This window comes from Cydia splendana, chromosome 16 (assembly GCF_910591565.1).
Source record: "Cydia splendana chromosome 16, ilCydSple1.2, whole genome shotgun sequence".
In the NCBI taxonomy this organism is placed as follows: Eukaryota; Metazoa; Arthropoda; class Insecta; order Lepidoptera; family Tortricidae; genus Cydia; species Cydia splendana.
This window is the reverse complement of record NC_085975.1, coordinates 8,269,018-8,292,404: the sequence shown is the minus strand read 5'-3', so window position 1 is coordinate 8,292,404 and position 23,387 is coordinate 8,269,018. Positions and strand designations below refer to the sequence as shown.

Below are 23,387 nucleotides of genomic sequence, written 5' to 3'. Positions count from 1 at the left end.
ATTTTTTATACTTTTGCCCTAGTTTTTCTAGAAATGAACCTAATAGTTATATAATTTCAATTACCACTGATGTAATAATTTATGATAATATTAATAATTATTCAACAATAAAAAACCCCGTGACTCATAACTGTTATGAGTCATAACAGTTTTGAACTATACGTAATAGGTTTGTGACCAGGCCCTCTACCTATTATAAATAGTACTTATAATAAGAATTCCTAAAAGCAATTGCAAAGCATATTTTTAACTATTTTCCGAAAACTATGTCTTAAACAACAACTAAGGTAATCATCCTAGATGCTGTCCCCTCTGTTGCCAACGACTTATTTATGGTTAAAGATGCCATGGGACAGTGACGAGCACTCGAACGTCTACTTTATCACAAATCTCATGTGAAACTACTTACTCAATTTCTAGATGAAGAAAGACACTTACCTAGACGTTAATAATTTTAGGGCAACAAAGGTTACAAATAGACACCTAACCAATATGCCCAGGTCACCTTAATCTTAATTGTTTTGTAATCAAAATAACCTCAAGTAGTAAAGTATTGTGTAAGCATGAAGTGCCGGCGTTATTTCACACTATAAACAGGAAACGTTTTACATTAAACAGTACAGTGGAAGCGTATGCAGTGGAAAGAACAATAACATCGGCTCCACCGCGCGCTATTGTGTTCAATGTCCACACATCCATATATTTTGGGACGACTGAACTACATATTGCTGCTTGATAAGTTAGTGACCTCGACTATTGTTAAAGTACTTATGCTCATTCTATTTCCGAAACGAATCAATTTTATTATGATGAGATTGAACTTAATCTGAAAAATCTTGTGATGAAATAAGTTAGGAGGATAAACTAGTAACTTAAAATTGAGCTCAAAAAGTATTTTAAAACGATATATTTTATCTAAGAGGTAAATGGTAAGCTGCAACTTGTTAGTTAATGCTAAATGCGTGTGCTAAGGACATTAGCACTAATTAGCTGAGAAGGAAGACCTCTTTTCAGGTCAAACACCTTTTTCTAGAAAAACTACAGACTAACATTTTAAACTTGGTCAAGTAGATCTGATCTGGGTGGATCTAGCCTAATATATACATACTAGGCGGGCCCGCGGCTCCGCTCGCGTAAATGAAATAAAGAGTTTGTCTTATGTTTCGTTAATTACCGACATTATTATGTACCTATTCAACCCTGCCAGTGTTCATAACTCTGTGATAGGGACTTCTTATTTGTAACCGTTATTTGGATAAATTAATTCGCAAATTTCTCAATAAATGATGTCATTTGATAAGATAAAATGATGGCAAGATTGTATTTTTTAAAATTATTATTTATTTTTATAAGCCCAGTCCAGTCAGCAAAAATGTTCATTAGATTAATTTCCGCCTTAAGACGAATTCGGACGACCACCGCCCATATATAGCCTTTTCATACAAACGTAGGTAGTCCCCATTTTCCTTTCTGGACATAACAATACTTACTACGGTGACGCAACGATCCAAAAAGAGTCCTGGGCTCCGATACCAGATCACGACATGTTTCTCGGTCTTGCGATAGCTCTCGCCAGTCGCTATGGCCGAGGTTGTCCCAAGTACGCTCTCTTCACGGCAAGATCCTCTCCCATTCTCTCTGTGTCCGAGCCACTGAAGCTAAGCCGCTTTGGTCTCTCCAATACCCAAATATATCGGAACACATCCTTATTTCTATGGCAACAAAGTTATATTACGATATATTTGGCTACTTTAGCCTGATCTATTTCATACTGACTGTACATTGGCTTCATGAATGTGTAGTTGCCATTAGATATATATCGTAGCCACCAAGGTCGCTCAAAAATATCTGAACATGCACTTTAAAGTTACATTATAATTTACATTGTTCAGACTTCAGATATTTGTGAATACCTCATCCACTCCGATATATCTGATGGTGACTTTCAGCAAGAAGAAAAATCTTACCTGGTCGAGTCGTATCGTATTACGCGAGAAAACAGTTTCCAAATTGATTAAGTATAACTATCTCTAAAGTCATCCCTTGAACTGATGGACTTCATATTAACGTATCCACTTTGTATTTCTGGCCTATCTCGGCAGCCCGTTCCCCGGACGAATGGCAATGTTTGCCGAAGTCAAATTTCTTTTTGACTTGATTGACTGTGAATTCAAATTGACTCCGAATAATATAACTCAAAATAAATTTAAAACAACAAAATACAAATTATTAATAATATGATAATATTAATTTGATTGATGTCATTTGGCATAAGTCACTCGTATGGGCGTACACTAAGGTTGAGGTTGACATCACTTTTTATATTACTTCGTATAAAAACACGTAGGAATAACTGTATACCAACATGACAAACATAATTTAGATTACTTTACACCGAAACGAAACGAACCGAGAGTTGCCGAGAAATAGCCGATGTTCATACAATAAAGATTGTTATGAAAATTTCTTTTCCTTTTTGTAAATTAAATACGCGTCGAAAGCGGTAGTTTTTACGTTCTAGTTCTATTCCCATATTTAGATAATTGATTTGAACAGTTTTTTCTTATCATACGTGCGTCGTATTCGAGAAACGTGTCAAAAACTTTTTTAGAAATTTGTAAGGCGCCATCTCGCTTCTTCCCTCGTTTTTTATCCCGTTCTGGTTTTTCAATTTTATATACAGGGTGGAAAGGCACGACGATCCTTCCCGAAAGTATTAGGTCGTTTAAGTGATACAGAGACTATTGGTAATGGTAAGAATCGTTAATTGAGTAAAAAATAAAAATTGCAAAAATACTACTTTTTAACTGTGGTGATAACCCTATAGCATGTGCACATGACGGCTAGATTAAGGATCTCCGTCGGGAAAGCTCGGGACTTTACACTTTTTTCCGATCGTTGACAGTATCGCAGTGATGTATGAATGACGCATAAATGTCAAATAAATCAAATGCATGCAAAAATATTACAAACAATTTTATTACTTTCTTAGATAATTACTTTTTTCCAATATTTAATACTATCTTCTTTTCACATACGGTGTTCAAATGTACCTCCGTGTATTACAACGCCGCCGCAGCCCGTACCCGAGTATGTCGATGCACATGCGATATAGTGTATGCTCTTCGTCATTTATCCTCCGCAGAAAGCACCAATTAGCCTTTGTCTCATTTCGTCCGCAGTTTCACATTCCGTTTGGTTTGGTACACCATATCTTTTACACAGGCCCACAAATTTAAATAGCCACGAGCATCTAACATTTTTATTTGAAGAATATGACATTCAATAAGTATAGTTCAATGAAAATTTAATTTCAAACATCAGACATCTTGTCTATTTCCTACCACGCAAGAAGGTTTGTTAGTTTGGTATTGAAGAAGTATTTATTCTTGATTTATTCTTAGTATTTAATTTTTGCAAGTTCATTTGGTGCAACTAACACAACCTACTTGTTATTTTTAATTATTTTAGATAGTTTCCAATTATTCGAAAATAATTATGTGAAACGTGTTAAGAAACTAAAACCTTTTTATCAGTCAAGGAAACCAGAGATATTTATAAGACGATTGCGTACTTTTGAGTGGTTGTCAATGTCACCATTTGAACTGTCGTTGTAAACAATGTTGTGGTTAGTATTATTAATATCAAGGAATAACATAACTATTTCATTCAAGTATTGAACAAGTGGAACCACTAAGAAAGCGAAAATCCTGCAATGATTCTTACCGTGCTGTAAGCAGACCTAAAAATGGTTAGATGGCAACAAATTAGCATAATTTCCTGTCGAATACTGATTGTTTACAAGTAAGTTCATTGACCCTGTCACCTGTTAGGGTTAGAACAAAGTAGTTTTTTGCGTGGATGTTTAAAAGGTCATAATTTAGAAACGGTTGCCCATATTAACATAGTTTCTATGGAGAAAATATAGAGCTTAGGCTAAACTATCTCCCATTTCCGGAAAGGATCGTCGTGCCTTTCCACCCTGTATATGATTGGGCTAGGTCACCCATGCTATGTTTTATTTATTTTTTAGGTATTAGTTTTAGTTTTGTAGGTAGTTTTAATTTTAGGTTATCTTTTATTGTAATAAGTTTGATATTAATTATGTTTATGGTTTTAAATAAAAACACAGCAGATCTTGTCAGTAGAAAAAGGCGGCAAATTTGAAAAATGTAGGCGCGAAGGGATATCGTCCCATAGAAAATTTGAATTTCGCGCCTTTTTTACTGACAAGATTTGCTTGACCATCTAAATTATTTCATTCAATAAGATGCATTCAGGTAATTCCGAAATATGATTATAAATAAGTAACTATTTTTTTGATGAAGTGAACATTTTCGAGACCAGTCACTACAGAAATGTGTGTATTGAACCTTGCACTAAGGATGGCCCAATATGCCATTAGCCAGTTTTATCTAAAGAAATAGCCTGACCACAAACTACTATCAGCGTGGTCTCGTGTTCATACATGAATGAATCCCTAAACAATGTGTCTAGAAATACTCTGCTAGCCATTTTTATCAAGGTTATCTTTATGTTTATTTTATATAGGATGGAGTTTATAACAGTTCCGTAAATGAAGCTGTTAAATCGGGATCTAACTGCAACGAGGAAATTATTTTAGGATGTAATCCGTAATTTTATAATCAATGCCATTATGATGAATGAAAAAGAAGAGGATGGTCTACTATAAGATCATTTTCGTATAATGACATGGGATCTAGAATGTGCACGGTATACCTTCTCTGAATATGATCAATATTCTACAAATCTACACTACTGATGATGGCAGAAATGAAGATGTTCTCATGCGATTAAATGTTTCTTTTTTCTAATATAACAACGCTAAAGCTGCAAGCTGATGTAACCAGACAGCTAGCCATCTTATATAAACCAGACGTCATCATCATAGGTGCGTCATATCTAGTGGTTATCCACCAGAGTGGATACTCAGTAAACAAAACTCTAACGCTCCTTTTTCCTTCCAGGCGACGCCGATATGGCCCTAAAGCAGGGCAGCGGCACCGGCAAAGTCCACTTCGGTGGTTTGGACGATGTGTCCCTGTACGGCACGCCAGTGGAGCCCGCCCCACCGGTGTCCGACGCCAAGCAGGGCTTCCTGCGGAACCAGCTCCAGGCACTCTTCCAGCCCACCGACAACAAGCTCGCTATGAAACTCTTCGGCTCCAAGAAGGCCCTGATGAAGGAGCGCATCAGGCAGAAGGCGGCTGGCCACTGGGTCATACATCCTTGCAGTAGTTTCAGGTGAGTGATGTCTTTGAAGTTTCACCCGTACTATTATTTATATTTAAGAATACTATTAAATAATAATTTATGTTTAAGTACGGCCAAGGAATTTAATTTCAATACCATTTCGTACCTTGTCACAGTGACAATAGTATGCAGTTCCTAGCGACTTTCAAAGGTACGTAATGGTACGGAAATTAAATGATTTAACTGTTATTGATAAAATATATAGTACTTAACCAGAAATACTACATTTCTAGAGGGTCTTATGAAGTTCCAACACAGGAGCACAGACGATTTAACTTAATAGATTTCCAAATGATCAAATTACAAATTTGGGTGCAAGATAAATCATTTGTAATTCAAAGTTACATACAAACACCCGAAAACTATCTTGGATTATAACTGCAATCACGAACTACTGAATGAGTTAGAAATAAAAGCAATGACATAATATATAGTAAATTATTTTTATAACGTCATGCTTTTATGTCTAATACGAGTAGAAGTAGCAATATTTTACCTACCTTGTTCTTGCTCGTATTTTAGTGACAATTATTGATTCGTCATGTAACAGCCCTTCTCTTGAAAGTTGTTAGGAGAGGATGTTGTTAGTCACGATTGTATAACGTTAATTGGATTAAAAACATCAGTTGTATATCCTTTTTAAACATATCTGGTGTTGCATTCTAGTTTTCATTTGTAACAACTTTACTGCATGCATCGCCTTGAAATAATACTATTCTAATATATTAGAATATAAAAGATATATCTTTTTCTACATAGGTACCTACTTTTACAGTTTTACAAATTAATTTATTAACTTTGTATACAATGTTTGTTAAGTCAATAAGTTTATTAACTTCAGTCCGAATATTAGGTACCTACAATTAAGATTGTGTTATACAATGTATAATAATTAACCAAATAAGATCAATGTCGCTTGCTTAGACACACAATTTGCTGACAACCATTTTATTTATCAAAATTTTCATTCGCACAGGATAAAATGATAAATTTTATAATTTAACACATTGTTAGATCTTAATTGACGATGTAAATTTACCCAACGGACCGTATACTTTGTGTCAGAAACCGCTAAATTAGCAAAACGTAGCTGCCATAAAACGTTTATAAAGTTGGCCGTTGAGTCTATAAAGTACATAAGTGCTGCTTGTATAATTACAGGCCTGCGTAGCCACTCATACTCATAGTCACTTGTCTGAAATGATTACTTGGCTTTATTGAGCAAATCTGCCGTCCTAGACTGAGGGCATATGTATGTGCCTGTAATGATTTAGTAGATATGACCTTTTACTGCAATACGGCAGTATTAACATGCGGTCGCTACCGCGTTGACTACTCCATCAACGATTAGTTTTGCTTTTACAATAGAAGTCTATAAAGTATATTAATAGTCAACTGCAATAATATTTATTTTACGCGACAATTGAGCGTCATGCATTGCAGGTGTCCCTATTTCAAAGAAAACAATATTCGTAACTTAAAATCAGATGGAAAAAAAGCAACAGTTATCCCTTTAAAATAAGTTGCTACTGGCTTAGACCTCTTAAAAAGCAACCTTTTATGACAACCGACAGACATACAAATATCAGAAACACCGATAGGTATTTTAAGTAAAAATTTTGAAATTTGAAGCAGTGTTTTAATCTGATTTGCGCTTTAAATCACTCGTGTTGTGCGTATTCCAATTCACATTAATAACGTTCATTTAATTTTGCCGGAAGTCAAATTCACAGTCGGAGTGCTCGGAGTAGCTAAATTAGTATAATTGCCAAAACCAGAGCAATCACGTATTTTCACAGTGATGGTTAGCTGTAGCAGATTTAAAGGTTTAAACTGGCATAAAACTATTTGACACAATAGTGAGACATCCGTTATACATACAGTTTGTACTTTAAATAAACAGTTCATATTTCGCCGTAACTCGTAGTAGTCAATAAGTTGTTAGTCGTAATTTAGAATTGTAGATAAGTGGGTACCTACTCGTTTTAAGTTTACTACAAAACCAAGAGTGTAATTAACTAATTACCAATAGAGATACCTAGATAATTACCTTTTTTATCGTCTACCTAAACGTGGATTTACACAAATATTATCAGTTTTTTATCATTTCTGTAGTTGAATATTCATTATTTACATTATTTTTAATAAATAATATATATTTTAACAATATTATTTAAATACGTAGATTGATGTCACATCCACAACAGAATTCCCTGACTGTTTGGTAACAATGCTACAAAATGAATGTTTGGGTACAGTCACCTGCAATAGTATGTTACACAACGAAGGCAGCAAAAATATCTGACACAATCTTATTTGTAGAGCCATAAGAGCGTGTCACATGTTTTTGCGGCTTTCGAAGAGTAACATATTATTGCAGGTGACTGTACCTAAATTACTCAAGCACGCTAAATTGCTCAAAATTTCAAACGCGGTAAAAATTATAGCTTGGAACATAGCGTAGGTACCTATATGACGTACAATGTCTATAATAGTGTAGTAAATAAAGGTAGTGGACCCCGCAGTAATTCCTCAGCCAGAAAAAACTTTACAGTATGATAAAGTATCAATAAATAAAAAGTATTGTATACATTTCCAAAGAATAATAATAATAGAATTAAAGTAAATACCTAAAGTCTTAAATCGTTAATATCTTTTTACGGAAAAATGCTCCGTTCAAACTTTCTTCACCGGACATATTCATATAACGTATTGCAACAATATATGAAATATCAAAAAAAAATCCCAGCAGAAATACCAATATTAATAAAATATAATTTTTTGGCGTGTCTTGGACCGGAAAATTGCTCCGTCTAATTTTTTCACTGGAATGCCATTTTATTGCAGTTTTATACCTACAAAATGAAAATCTAAAATAATTACCATGTAACTGCCTCAGAAATTGCCTTTTTTACTCGCTGTGGAAAATTTCTCTATCCATTTTATTTACTGAATTAAGTTCACAGTTGTCTTTCTATTCAACTATAAAAACATCCAAAAAATAACGAGCGTATTAAAAACTAAACATATCGGGAGCAGTGTGTAGGGAGCGGGGTGTACAAGGTATGATATTTCTTTTGGATTTAAGTGTATACGTGACTACTTAGTACATATTTAAAAAGAAATCAGACTGAGAAATTTTCCACTCTCAGTTTTTAATAGTTCTAAAATACATAAATTTGGGTATGCATTTTTTTTTTCTTACCCACTACGCCAAATTATATTGTAAGATCATACAAGAAGAAAAAAATATTCCCATATTTGGCAAACGTTTTAGATTTTTTTCTAGTACCTATTACATACTGATACAAATAACTTATTTGGTAAAATAATTTTGGACGGAGGAATTACTCAGTTCAATATATAAACAGATTTGTATTTTTACGTATAAATACCTAACTTAGGAGTGTTTTTTTTTTTGGATATTTATATGTTAGTTTCGGCTCATACTAGGTATACAATAACCAAGCAAAATTTCATCGACTGAGAAATTAATGCATAGGTCCATACAACAACTTGCTTCATTTACTACACTATAAAGGCTAGACCGCACCGGGTCCGGACCGGATTTTCTATGACGGCTGATCGGTGATCACGTGTTGCTTTCCATAGAAATCGAATCACCGCTTCGGCCTGGCCCCGGCCCGGTCTAGCGTGAGTCATCCTTAATACTTTTCATCTCGAAAATCATACCATCGAATATGAAATACGAATGGGATTCCACACGTGCGATGTCGCGGGCGATTGCTAGTGAATTATAAAGACCTAACAACCGGTGTGAAATAGAATTGGCATCGGACATTCATTGTTATTCCTCTATATGGCATAGACAATAACAGAGGAATGGAAGTAATACGGGAGCTCTATCGAATCAATCCATTTGCAAAGCAGGCAATGTGGGACGTGCTTTGTACGGCTACGGCGCGATGCTGGTGCATCTCGTTTATAGCTGTAAACGCATTACCTCTCATTGAATTTGTTCATAAAAGAGAGAAGAGTTTAACTGAAGTAGATATGATAAATATTAATCCCATCAAAAACATAAATGTGAAATGAGAGCCAAGGTCAATATTAAGAATATTCGTCGTTGTTGACTTCGCCGGAAAAAGAATTAAGATCTATATGGGTGCCAAGCTCTAGTTTGCTTGGGGTGTAATTATATATCAGGATTTGACTTGTCTAGTTTTTACGTATACACGTTATATTATTTCTCCTATATCTTTTCTTTCTTTTATAATTAGTTTTTGGTATAAACTCGAACCCTGAGGATAAACTAGACCTTATTGGGTTTAGTCCGGTTTCCTCACGATGTTTTCCTTCACCGAAACGCGACTGGTAAAGATATCAAATGATATTTCGCACATAAGTTCCGAAAACTCATTGGTACGGGGGTTTGAAGGTTTGAACCCGCGTCCTCAGGATTGAAAATCGCACGCTCTTACCGCTAGGCCACCAGCATTTGAGCGGGCACTCACAAAGAGCTCGTTACGCCCCTAATTCGCGATTGCTAAATAACTTAACAGCCGAAACTCCTTTAAGCGCCAAGCTTGTTAACTATTCTGATGCTACACAATTACGCTGACTCGCTAATGGCGTTGCGTTAAATTATAATGGGTTAATTGCTTTCATTCATCACATACTACATTTTCAGTTTTTTACCCCGCAGATTTATTTGCTAAAATTATACATTAACATCTCATATAAATTATACTACATTTCTTTTATCAATAGATCTATGATGAATTCAAAATTTGATAATGATGACGAAGATGATTTCATAAATCCATTGGTAAGTTTAACATTATACCACACACATGCATAATTAAACTTTCTATAATTCTATAGTTTTATGACAAGGTAGCACTTAGTTTCAGTTTTATTGAAACAGGTATCTAAGAAGTATCTAATATCTGTATGTTGCAAAATTATCTACTCTCCTACATTTTACATTAATTGAATCCACTCAAAACCAATAATCGACTTGATTTAGTACCATTAGGTAACATAAATAGATATCCGGGCTTCCGTGGTACCACTTTCATTTACGTCGATAAATATTCTAAGAACCGCATAGAATCCATTACATTTTATTATGACTTCCGTTCTATAGAGCAAATCGCGTTGTCTATCGGCCAGCGGCGGGGTGACAGCTTCCGCCCGATTGGCTCCATCTCGATTAGATACCAGCCTGAACACATAATATAAAGGATTGAGTTTATACCTGATTTGTTTGAAAAAAGTGATCACTGACATTTCAGAAAGGGAAGAGCTGTTTGTAGCTGGGAAGTTTGTAGCTGACGGAACCCTTTTGGAAAGCGAAATATTTAACGGAGCCCCAAATTAAAAAAATTCGTTCGTCACTGTGGACCAGATATGCCCATAGAAGAGCTGTTTTTTTTTCCTATTATTACAAGTAGTCTCGCGAAGCCCCAATAGACGCTTTGCGAAGCCCTAAGGATGGATGATCTAATATTATAGACACAGACAGCCAACCATGCATTGCATGTAGGTACACCAAAGTAACGTACTGTATTTATAGCAATATGCTTTATATACATATATGTATATTAGATTTAAATGTACATCAGATTGCTATATGGTCGGTATTGTTCTACCAACCTGATGGTGCTAGTATGAATCGTATGTCTAAACACAATAGCTATGATGACGAAAAACTTACTAAATTAAAAAAAAATACCTGTACCTATTGGCTTTTATTATGTTACTCGTATGTCAGATGACCGTAACAATTAACGAATTTACATGCTTTGAAGTTGTTGTAATAATAAATATTTATGAGTATAATGTATCATGCTAATGTCCGTCACTACTCAATATAGCGGCAACGCGACACAATGTGATTTTAACAAACATCAACAAAGTAATCAAACTCATTGCAGTTTATTGGCAGAACAATGCAGAGTACGCAACGCACAATAAGATCTCAAAGACGCCCGCCCCTATTCCGATGCAAATGCAATTATCAATTATCCACTAACAGTATAAAGACTCAGGAAATGCGTGTAAGAAGGAGATACAACCAGTTGAGATTGCCGAGGCAAATTGTCCAATGTCAAGGGTGATATCGACGCAAGGTCCCGCAGTCTTCCCAATACGTACGTTCGATGACAAAAGCTTTTATTGATTTTGCAACATTTTTTTTTTATGTGATTCAAGTTTATCAACTATATTGTAATGTTTTAATAAATGCTTACTCATCCCTTGTGTTAATGATTAATACGAGAATTCTGAAATTTGATTACAGCCCGTGCAGGCCTTGTATATGTATAATATGAAATTAATATCATTGCTTGCCGAGCACAGATAACATTGGAAATTGAAAAGCGCAGTATATTATTACTAACAGTATAAAGACACAGGAAATGCGTGTAAGAAGGAGATACAACCAGTTGAGATTGCCGAGGCAAATTGTCCAATGTCAAGGGTGATATCCACACAAGGTCCCGCAGTCTTCCCAATACGTACGTTCGATGACAAAAGCTTTTATTGATTTTGCAACGTGTTTTGTATGTGATTCAAGTTTATCAACTATATTGTAATGTTTTAATAAATGCTTACTCATCTCCTGTATTTATGATTAATACCTACGAGAATTCTGAAATTTGAATACAGCCCGTGCAGCGGCAGGCCTTGTATATGTATAATACCCTATGAAATTAATATCATTGCTTGCCGAGCACAGAGAACATTGGAAATTGAAAAGCGCAGTATATTAGTTATTTGCAGTATATGTATATGTATTGTTTTGACTGATTAGTGGCCTCGCATAGCTTTAAAATTTGGAATAATATTCCCACTTTGTGTGACTTAAGCCCTTAAGCACAGACAGAGCGATAATAGGTATACCAAAAGATATCTTATATTTAGCAAGGCATCTTACGATATATTGTACGTACTATTTGACAGATGCCACACACGAAGCTATAATATATATTTTGGTATATTACGATATCTTATAGCAAGGCATCTTAAGATGTTACCAAAATGTGTGTGTGGTGCGATGTGTGATGGTAAGATACCGAGCTATAAATAAAGACGTATGTAAAATATATATTATCGTAAATGCCTTGCTATAAGATATCTTTTGGTATATTATCGCTCCGTCTGTGATGAGCTTTAGACTTTTCAATCTTTGAATAAGTCTTGTTTTTTTAAATCGACCTAAATCCTCGATAAACGACGATGCTGCGACGAAGAGTCAAGTTACACTTTATTTATTAAGGCGTAGGTTTACAATATCTTCGTCTGTTTTAAGCCTACTTTTTTTTGACTTTGATAAATGTCGTAAATAACATTACGACGGAAGTAGGTACGAGTATTCCGTCTTATCTTGTCGCAAGATTATCGCCTTTATGTAACTGATTTAACAATGTACGAACGAACAGAGAATCTCCCCCACATTTTTGTACAAAATTGCTAATCCGAAATACAAAAATACAATATCGTAATCCCAATGATTGTGCCAGCTCAATGAAATTACGATCCTAATGCTCGTAACATGGTTGGTTATATGTTGAATGAAAGAATGCTGCATTTTGCTTCACTTATTTTGTTTACAAAAATTAACTCATCGCAACCGAAACGATAAGCTTTTTTTTATTCGAGCTTTTCTCGGTCTTTTACCATTTTAAGGCAAAAAGTCATATGTCTAAAAGAGACTCGTGGTGACTTTCGCATTTCGTCTTGAGACAACTGTGCGTGTCGCGGTCAGTTTCGTGCAGCTCGATACATAATTACTAAAGTAACCACTATAGTCACGCATATACGCATTGGAGTCCTTTACAGTTATTTATTCCTATTTGCTAAATTTATTAAAAAAAAAACTCGATTCGCAATTCATTTTTATGTACTGGTTGGAATCCACTAATCCATCTATATATTACAAAAAATTCTTATTCCTCTATATATTATCTAAATCCAATATTTTTATTAAACCATTGACCTCATTTGTTGGAAGCATTCAAGCGAAAATATCTTAAATGTCATACCACACTTGTAAGATATTTTATCACTTGTTGAGAAAAGAAGAAGCTGAAGCTAATTCAGAAACTTTTGTAATACTTTGTTAAACGTGTCCTGATAAGTAGGTCAGCCTTAAAACCGGACTGTAAAAGCTGACAATGAAAACTGTTCCCATTTCGATTTTAACACACTTCAATTAATTAAGTCTGAAATAATTGAAGAGCGTTTCTGTTCTGCTTATTACACATTTGGTTAAGGATTTATCATTACATTTTGCATATGTTTTGTGGCCAAGAGCCGTCCTGGGAGGCTATTTTAATTGTGAGAATGATATGAAGTGCGGACGACGAACGCTTAAGCTTACATACTACGTTGAGTCGATTAGAGCAGTTGATACATGGGCCAAACCGCGGCATGTTTGCCCAAAAAAAGGACTAGTTAAAATGATTTATAGGGGTCGTGCTGTATTTTGTTTAAAAAAATGTCTCTGTTATCAGCTTGTAAATGCAAACCCCGGAAATATAGCGGGTAGGTTTGGATCTTAATTCCAGTGCACTGAAGGCGAACGTTCAGTCGAGATAAAATGTTATGTCTATGTAAAACAGTAGGATCGCTGGTTTGGACATGTTTAAGTTAAGCAATGAGGCTCTTGCTGCATGAGAGTGAACGCACTCTGCGTTACAATGCGTTGCCAACTGGTAACAAAAATTCTTTGACGAAACGAGGGTACAGTTAAATTTAGGCCCTGTTTTACACGTGTGTGTGGGCCAAATTATAATAAATTAAATTAAATATACTATACGTATACTAAGACGTTATGGTCTCGACTATACCTGTAGGCCTCACCTGGTAGCATCTGGCTTGAGCTAAGTCGTGTAATAACACTCGAGTTCCGCGTCTGGGTGCCATTTGCTAGATGATTGCGCATTCATGTCACCGTCACAGCTGTACAGCGAAAATTGATTTCGACGTACGCAAGGCAATATCAATAGTAGAATCACGCCCGATACCACTGGATTCCATCGAATATTTCCGCGAGACCTGCATAAAGCTACTTGAGTTGTAATGTCATTATGAATATATTATTAGAGGTACATCCCGGCACGAAATATATCACATCATGTCATGGAAATCATGAATCATGAAATAGGTTCATTCGTTTAGAAGCAAACATGACAATACGGTTATTATTATCCCCATTTATTTCCTTTACAACAACCAGATACAAAAAGTAGTATAACACCTACATATATAATTAATTATACCTATCGTATATATTAACGTCATTTAAATCACTTCTCAATAATATATATCGAATTTAAAAGCTAATCAAATGCCGACGTTTATGAGATCTTGAGCAGTCTGACCGGAGAGTGCTCATTTACCTCGCAAAGTCGACGGTGTGACACTGAGTAACTTAATTAATTATTTAAATTTTAACACAATCGAAACGAACAATAAAATGGCCAACACCGACGGAGGACTCGACCTATCGATTATTCATATTCATTGTGTAACGAGTCGAATACAGCAACGGTTCACATGAAATCTGAAATCAATTAACTGTGTTTGACAACAAATCGGTTTGTGTACCCAAATATTAAAATTAACTACCCTTTTTCGACCGCAGATTTAGTATACGAATCCGCAGTAATCCCAAAACTCGGTAATGATAAGCAAATTTCAAACATTTGATCTAAATTGCAAATATCAACAACAGTGGTTTTAATTACCTAGGTGGGTATAAGAAAAACGAAATATACACTTGGTACACTAGTAGACTTGAATATAAGTTGATGTATCAGACATCTGCCATCTAGCACCTTAATAAATTAAAATGTATGTTTCCAGTAAGATTTTACTAACTGCATAGATAGCATATCAAATCTAAACTAAAGGAATGACCACACTGGAGCTTGATGCGACGTATAAGCAGGAAAATGCAGAATGTGCGTCGCGTTTTCGTGATTCGTAAGCAGTTTTTAATACGTTACGTTCTTTGAAAACACTTATAATCTAAATCTAGTCATTCATTCCTGAATAGACAAAACCAGGTTCTAAAGCAACTGCATAGTCGTTACAATGGGAGCACAAAATGCAAAGAAATAGAGGGTTTATCAATATTGTAATGCTACGGGCACATGAGAAAGGAATGTTATGTAAACAGTGCGCTGAATACGAACGGCGTGAATCATTCATTCGATGATTTATTGCAAAAGAAATGTAACCAAACAATAACGATTGTGTCGACGTATATGAAACTTGCTAAAGACCAAGAATAATTTAACAGGATTCTAAATATTATAAGAATATAATTACCATCAAATTAGCACCAAACAGTAGGTAAAATGACTGAAAAAGAACAATGACAATAATGTTACATTAACATTAAACACTAGGCCTTTATATTTTTAACAAGTTTTTAACTCTATTAGATTGTTTTAAACCTGTACGTAGTGTAGTTTGATATTACAAGTGAAATATAAGCATTGTAAAATAGCTGAAAAGTACTGCAATTATGATATTTCAATCTGAACATTCTGAACATTAATTGCGAGCATCATAAAAGTGGAGCCATTATCGTAATTTTGTAAACGTGTTGATTTTACAGTGCACAGTAATGACTCTGGCGGAAAATGCAATGTATGATGACCGTCAATTTTGACGGAATGCTGGCAAAAATGGAACTCGAGCGTTGCCGCAACCTTCAGGGCTTGGGTTTTACCTTATATTTTATTAGTTAACTTCATAATTTAGAGAAGTTCGGTTAAGGGACTTAAGGGTGAAAAGTTGGCAAAGAAATAAATAGTGTTTTATCATCACAATCAGTCTTCTTAATGAAGAGAATTTAAACTCATTACTTGAGCATCAAAAATTAGGTCATAATATAAGGTTATTTGCTACCAATTTTTCCATAATCATAATCATAATCATTTATTTGCGATAAAAAAGGTTATATACAAGTTGTTTCTGTAAAATTATACATTTTCAAGTCCCATCTTTCTTAACTGACTATGCATAGCATCTAAATTTTAGTGTAAATACCTAACTTAACCTACTTAAACTAGTTTTCTACAAATCAAATATCAACAACAATAGAAATAAAAATACACTGCCATCCATTTTTCCAAATTGAACATATTATGTACTTATTAATATTATTCCTCGGTAAAATTTGTCATTTAACTATCTCAATATTTCGTGTCGTAATGCATGTTTATTCGTATATTGCAATCCAACTGCAAGCTATTTAAGTATTCATATCCGGTGCCGACGGCCCAGCTTCAAGTATATCGATTAGGTAATTTGAACCTTGCCCGCGCCTAGGCGCGTGAATATCATTTCAGTGTACTGATTTTGAGTTGATTTGGTTGGTATTGACAGTATTAATTTACCTACGTCCACATAGTTTAAGCTGGGCATTAATTATTTAATTGATGGTCCACACAATGACTTTTTTGTTGAAATAAGCATAAAATTTATATTTTACTCGGTTAAAAACATGACATGTATGTGTCATACTTTTTACATGTACCGTACCTATCTTTCGAACTTAAATAACATTTTATGCAAGAGTGAATACACATTGACAATGCATGTTGATCTGAACCTATTTCAATTGTACATGTAGGTAAGTACGGATAAATAAAAATTCTTAATCCATTATGAATTCAATAGCTCTCAAATCACTGGTGATGTGTAGTATAAGTTTAAGAGAAAGACTTTTTACGTATTTTTCGGTTCACAATGTACCTATAGGTACCTAATCACAGCGGATTTCCTTTTGATGAAGTAATAAACCACTACATTAGATACACATCGGCTATAAATTGAATAGAATTATTATTATTATTTTAAGTCACCATCTACATATTCACTGTATTCTGGCAAATAAAGAATTTGTATTTGTATTTGTATCAGCCGCCTTGCCACTTTTCTTGTTCTCACTTTTGTTGTTGTTGTTTTGTTGTGTTTTCTTGTTGTCTCATTTTTCTTGTTTTACAAGAAAAATAACACTGCCGATGACGCTAAACAAACTTAAATATTGCGAATACGTCATCGAGCCATAGAGCCAGCGAGGAAGAATTTCTAGAACGTATTAAATGAATAAATATTTTAACTTTTGAACACAGCTATTCAGAAAACGGAAACGCAATCCTGAATTGAACACCGAAATCCTCTCGAAACATTGTAACCAACGTCCCCAAAGTTCTATAACAATGGAGACATAGCTAACTATTCACCGATAGAAATGGAACGAAAGGAAAAGCATACAGTCGTTTAAGCGGGCACGATTTAGCAATGTTCCCTGTAAGTTCGAGATCAATATTGCATGAGTACCTACGTTACATATTTTTCTATCGACTTTCTTGTTTCGCTCGCTGCGCCCCACAGTTTTATGTTTCTGCATAATATATATACGCGTCTGCCTGTGCTGTAGGAGTACAAAGGTCAGACTGACTTCCAGAAGGTTCGGCCTAACATTTGTTTAGACAGTAGCTGGTGGAAATTGTCTATTGCCTTATTGAACAGCATACCTCATTGCAAGCAGATACCGTTACCTATAGGTACATTGCTTTTGCTTTACATGTGCATAATCATTTGCTATCTAGACGATTTCAGGTATTACGGTATGGGTAGAGTATTAAGCAATCAACTAATAAAATTACTGTAGAAATTCGAGCCTGGGTTTTCAATTTCATGCCTTCTTAAACGTAAAATATACGTTCAATTAAGAGAACATTCGCTGAACTTTCACCAAAAGAAATTAGCTTTTTTATGAATTGTAATTTCTTTCCGTTCCAAACTTCTGATATACCGTTTGTCTGTAGAATTTAAATCAATCATATAATATAAAAATAATTATTTCTATTCGGCAATGCTCTAAAAAATCCGTAAAGTTTATTTGTGACGTCCCACGGGTAAAGGTACCTTATGGCGGTTGGCGCTTACGCTATTATTAACGCCGCTCCAATATTATTGCGGCGCTATGCGACGTAAGCGCCAGCCGCCATAAGGTACCTTTTTCCGTGGAACGTCACATTTGGTCACAATGTGTCGAAGCTCTATAAACTTTTGTGCAACAAAGTCGTGTTTATGGCAGTCGTTTTCCTGCAGCGCGTAGCTTAATTTAACGTACCTAAGTACTAACTTTATTAAACTCTGCAATTATTTGAGTTGTTAACGCTATACGCTTGCCTTAATATATGTTATTACCAAATATTATTAATCTTTCTATCACAACACAAGTATAAACTTTAACCCGACTGCGTTTAGCGGATGCTTTTACACAACTAAGTTATCTGTTCTCGTAATATAACCAATATATTCTAAATAGGCACTATCCGACTCCCGACCAGATTTCAACCGTGCAAAATAGTACCTAAGTAGATACATAGGTATGTAGTATTGTACCTTACCTTGTTCATACAAAACGCCCCAGTAGGTACCAGATCCCACTTTTATTTCAGAAGCAAATTGCCCGGGCGGCGGCCATTGTTCTGAAAGGAAACAATGAGAAGCGTTTTTCTGTATTATTTCTGAGGTTACTATACCGCTTTAGGCTATTATTTGAGATTATTGTTTTTAATTAGTTTTCTTTCATACGAGCAATTTTTTACATGTAATCGCATTTTTAAATACACCATACCATGTCTAATAGGTACTAAGACGTCGGTATAGCTTCATCGCTTTATGTCATACCTACTCTACACATGTTCCCTATTTCTGAAGTACAACTTAACATACCAATTGAAAAAAACCGGTCAAGTGCGTGTCGGAATCGCAAAAAACGGCAAAAAAATCACGTTTGTTGTATGGGAGCCCCACTTAAATTTTTTTTTTAAGTATTTGTTGTTATAGCGGCAACAAAAATACATCATCTGTGAATTTCAACTGTCGAGCTATCACGGTTCATGAGTTACAGCCTGGTGACAGACATACGGACAGATGGACGGACGGACAGCGGAGTCTTAGTAATAGGGTCCCGTTTTTACCCTTTGGGTACGGAACCCTAAAAAGCGTTAATTCAAAATATTTTTTGCACACATAGTTTCCAAACCAATTTCGTCACTATAACAATACATACTTGTCTTACTGTAGGTATAGCGACATTTTGTCCGCGCTCTTGGCGCTTAATGGCGTGTATGCAGACAAAGTTTTAATTAAATACGTTGCTGCTACTAGAGATATCGCGTTCATCTTTCCACTTTGTTAGTGAACGGATCCCTTTCTTAGGCTCGCGATCAGAGCTGGTGATAGCGAGCCTACTATGACCTGTATTATATTGGAAGATTATTGTGGTACTTTAACTGGGTCAGTAGGTACAACAGCGGGAACTATTACCGTTTACCACTGTGCGATTTACACCTACTGATTTTTGGAGAAAAAATACAGCAATAAAAAAATATGCTAATCTAACTAAGAGATCAGATAGATTCATTTCCGAACATTAAAATACTCTTAAAGACCAATTCAGCTTAGAGACCTAGAAAGGCTGTAGCTTGTTTGCGAACGACGTGAAAACACTATTGGATATTACAGTCACGATGGCTAGGTATTTATGTTTAATAAAACATCAGGCACTAAAAATAACGTAAAGTTAAATATCGTAAACAAAAAAATAACTTAAATATTCCTCTTTTGTAGAGGCAATAATAATAGTAAACTAAACATTAAACCTTTTTTTCTAGTTACGTACTTACATATATTCCATAGGTACCTATTTAGTTTAAAAAAACCACACATTTGCAGATGTGTTTGAATCTAGATAAACCGCGAGCGCGAGCGACAGTCAAATCTAGTTAGGCGTGAGGCTAGGGGTGGAGCCGTTTAAATATTGACACTACAATCTGCCTTTGAAGTCTCGCTTGATAACAAATTAATGACAAACCTGCCTTATGAATACAGGCACAGTTTACGTTGGATAAATGGAGACCAATTTTAGATTATTTGAGACGAATGTTAACCTTTTTAATGATTACTATCAGAAATATAGATTGAGAACCAAAGGTTTCTAAATATAGTTATATACCTACCTACTGCATGCCTTTTTTAGTAATTTTAAAGATGTTAGTATTTAGTATTACAATTACATTTGCCTTATGTACTTAAAATAATTACATATTTATTATGATCTGGTCTGTACTACACGTATTGGGTTCGAGCGGAATATCAAAATACCGTTCTAGCTATTACTAAGAAGTGTAACTATTTATTATGCACATGTTATAAAAGCGTAACAGCCTGGAAACTTGCATTTCTATATCCGCCGTACGAGTTTACAGTTTATGCGCCACTTCGTTCGTAGTTTCAGCCACATTTAACAACATTTTATAAAACTCTCGAATGCATTCGGACGTGTTACTAATAATATTGAATGCCACAACTGTTCCAAGGAAGTTTTCAACAAAATGTTTTACATTTCCACAATACAAAATAACATAATCAACCCGAGTGGTCTGCTCCATAAGTTTATTCCGAGACAAGTTAATAATAATGACCGTTAAGTTCCTCTCTCTGCAGCCCTGACCACCGGTAGCTTGGGCCTTGCCCCGCTGCTGGCGACACCCTAGGTTAGGTTTTTTATAATGTGTTTATATGTATTTTTTATCGTTTTGTAAGTGTTTTTATATTTTACTTTTATATTCATATTATACATAACCTAACTTAAGACGAAAAATAAATAAAGAGAATAATAATTACCGTTAGTATCCGAACACGCATTTCTTATTAGATGGCGCCTTTTGAGTATAAAAACTTGCATTGGTATATGACAACTTGAAGAAACATGCCGTATAAGTTGGGGAAAGTTTTGTACCCAATACCTACCTAATATGGACGGTTTTATGGCTCCTTTTCATGTTGGGCCAACGCCAACGCCAACGAGGGACGAGGCCATGCAGTAGAATGAAATAGCAATATCACTTGCTCCCTCTAACGCATAAATGCGTCCCTCGTTGGCGTTGGCGTTGGCCCAACGTGAAGAGGGAGCCATTACATGTTGCCACTTGCCACGCGTCAAACAAAACGGGACGATACTTTCCTCTAGAGCAGCGGTCGGCAAAAGGCGGCCCGCGGGCCGGATGCGGCCCGCGAACCTCTCACTTGCGGCCCGCGAGCCGCCCTGGCTATTTTGTATGTATTATTGACAAACGACAATGTCTGATAAAGTCATAAATATTAACAAAGTATGGCCCGCGTCAACTTCGTTAACTACTATGTGGCCCTTTGCTGCTAAAAGGTTGCCGACCGCTGCTCTAGAGTAATAAATGGTGAGAAATACGACTTTGTATGGAGATCACCAATCTATTATTCACTTATCTTTGATAAAAAGTGAGCAAACTTTAGTTTATAAACTGTTTTCGTTTGAACAGTGTTCGTTGCACAAAGCAAATTCACATGCACAAAGCTGTAGTTTTTCTTTCACTACAAACACCCAAAACAATTTTCGACAGACACGCTAGGTAAATGTAAACAATGAGGCCTAAATTACTGTCTATTTTAGTTCGTTTAGATATATATAGCTGTTCTAAACTGAAGAATGTAAAAATCAACAAATTATTTGATAGCAGACGGATTCAGTGGCGTAAAACACATTTGATTTGTATATTTTCCCAAGGATATTTCGTTTCGTCAGAACAATATAAAGACCTTTAGATATTACCCATAAACAAAGGTAAAAGTTATTCTTCCCGAAAGCTTTTGCAATTCCATGTAATAGTGTAAACACGGTTATTAATATTATATATGCATCGGAAAAGATTTTGATAGAGAACTCTAACTGGTCATTATCGACACGCACAAAAATCGATTTAACACGTTCCCTGTCCGGGTGCCCCCAAGGTCATGAAGCTTTCTTCAGGATCCGTGCTTCCACTATAAACTTCAAAGTGAAAGCACACTTGAACGTGTGACTTCGTATGGGGACAGTCGGCGCGATTCGGGAAATGAATTAGAGATTCACTAGATATGAAATAGTAAAGATATTCATATTATACATAACCTAACTTAAGACGAAAAATAAATAAAGAGAATAATAATTACCGTTAGTATCCGAACACGCATTTCTTATTAGATGGCGCCTTTTGAGTATAAAAACTTGCATTGGTATATGACAACTTGAAGAAACATGCCGTATAAGTTGGGGAAAGTTTTGTACCCAATACCTACCTAATATGGACGGTTTTATGGCTCCTTTTCATGTTGGGCCAACGCCAACGCCAACGAGGGACGAGGCCATGCAGTAGAATGAAATAGCAATATCACTTGCTCCCTCTAACGCATAAATGCGTCCCTCGTTGGCGTTGGCGTTGGCCCAACGTGAAGAGGGAGCCATTACATGTTGCCACTTGCCACGCGTCAAACAAAACGGGACGATACTTTCCTCTAGAGCAGCGGTCGGCAAAAGGCGGCCCGCGGGCCGGATGCGGCCCGCGAACCTCTCACTTGCGGCCCGCGAGCCGCCCTGGCTATTTTGTATGTATTATTGACAAACGACAATGTCTGATAAAGTCATAAATATTAACAAAGTATGGCCCGCGTCAACTTCGTTAACTACTATGTGGCCCTTTGCTGCTAAAAGGTTGCCGACCGCTGCTCTAGAGTAATAAATGGTGAGAAATACGACTTTGTATGGAGATCACCAATCTATTATTCACTTATCTTTGATAAAAAGTGAGCAAACTTTAGTTTATAAACTGTTTTCGTTTGAACAGTGTTCGTTGCACAAAGCAAATTCACATGCACAAAGCTGTAGTTTTTCTTTCACTACAAACACCCAAAACAATTTTCGACAGACACGCTAGGTAAATGTAAACAATGAGGCCTAAATTACTGTCTATTTTAGTTCGTTTAGATATATATAGCTGTTCTAAACTGAAGAATGTAAAAATCAACAAATTATTTGATAGCAGACGGATTCAGTGGCGTAAAACACATTTGATTTGTATATTTTCCCAAGGATATTTCGTTTCGTCAGAACAAAATAAAGACCTTTAGATATTACCCATAAACAAAGGTAAAAGTTATTCTTCCCGAAAGCTTTTGCAATTCCATGTAATAGTGTAAACACGGTTATTAATATTATATATGCATCGGAAAAGATTTTGATAGAGAACTCTAACTGGTCA

At 35.5% G+C, this 23,387-nt stretch overlaps 1 protein-coding gene across 13 annotated transcripts in view; it reads left to right on the top strand.

Moving 5' to 3' along the window:
* LOC134798191 (potassium/sodium hyperpolarization-activated cyclic nucleotide-gated channel 2) overlaps positions 1-23,387 on the top strand; it is a 287,708-nt gene that overhangs the window by 230,781 nt on the left and 33,540 nt on the right. For all 13 annotated transcript variants that reach the window (XM_063770544.1, XM_063770542.1, XM_063770552.1 and 10 more), the window contains one exon: positions 4,989-5,265. In XM_063770544.1, the coding sequence (XP_063626614.1) occupies positions 4,989-5,265 (277 nt within the window). The remainder of the gene's footprint in view (positions 1-4,988; positions 5,266-23,387) is intronic.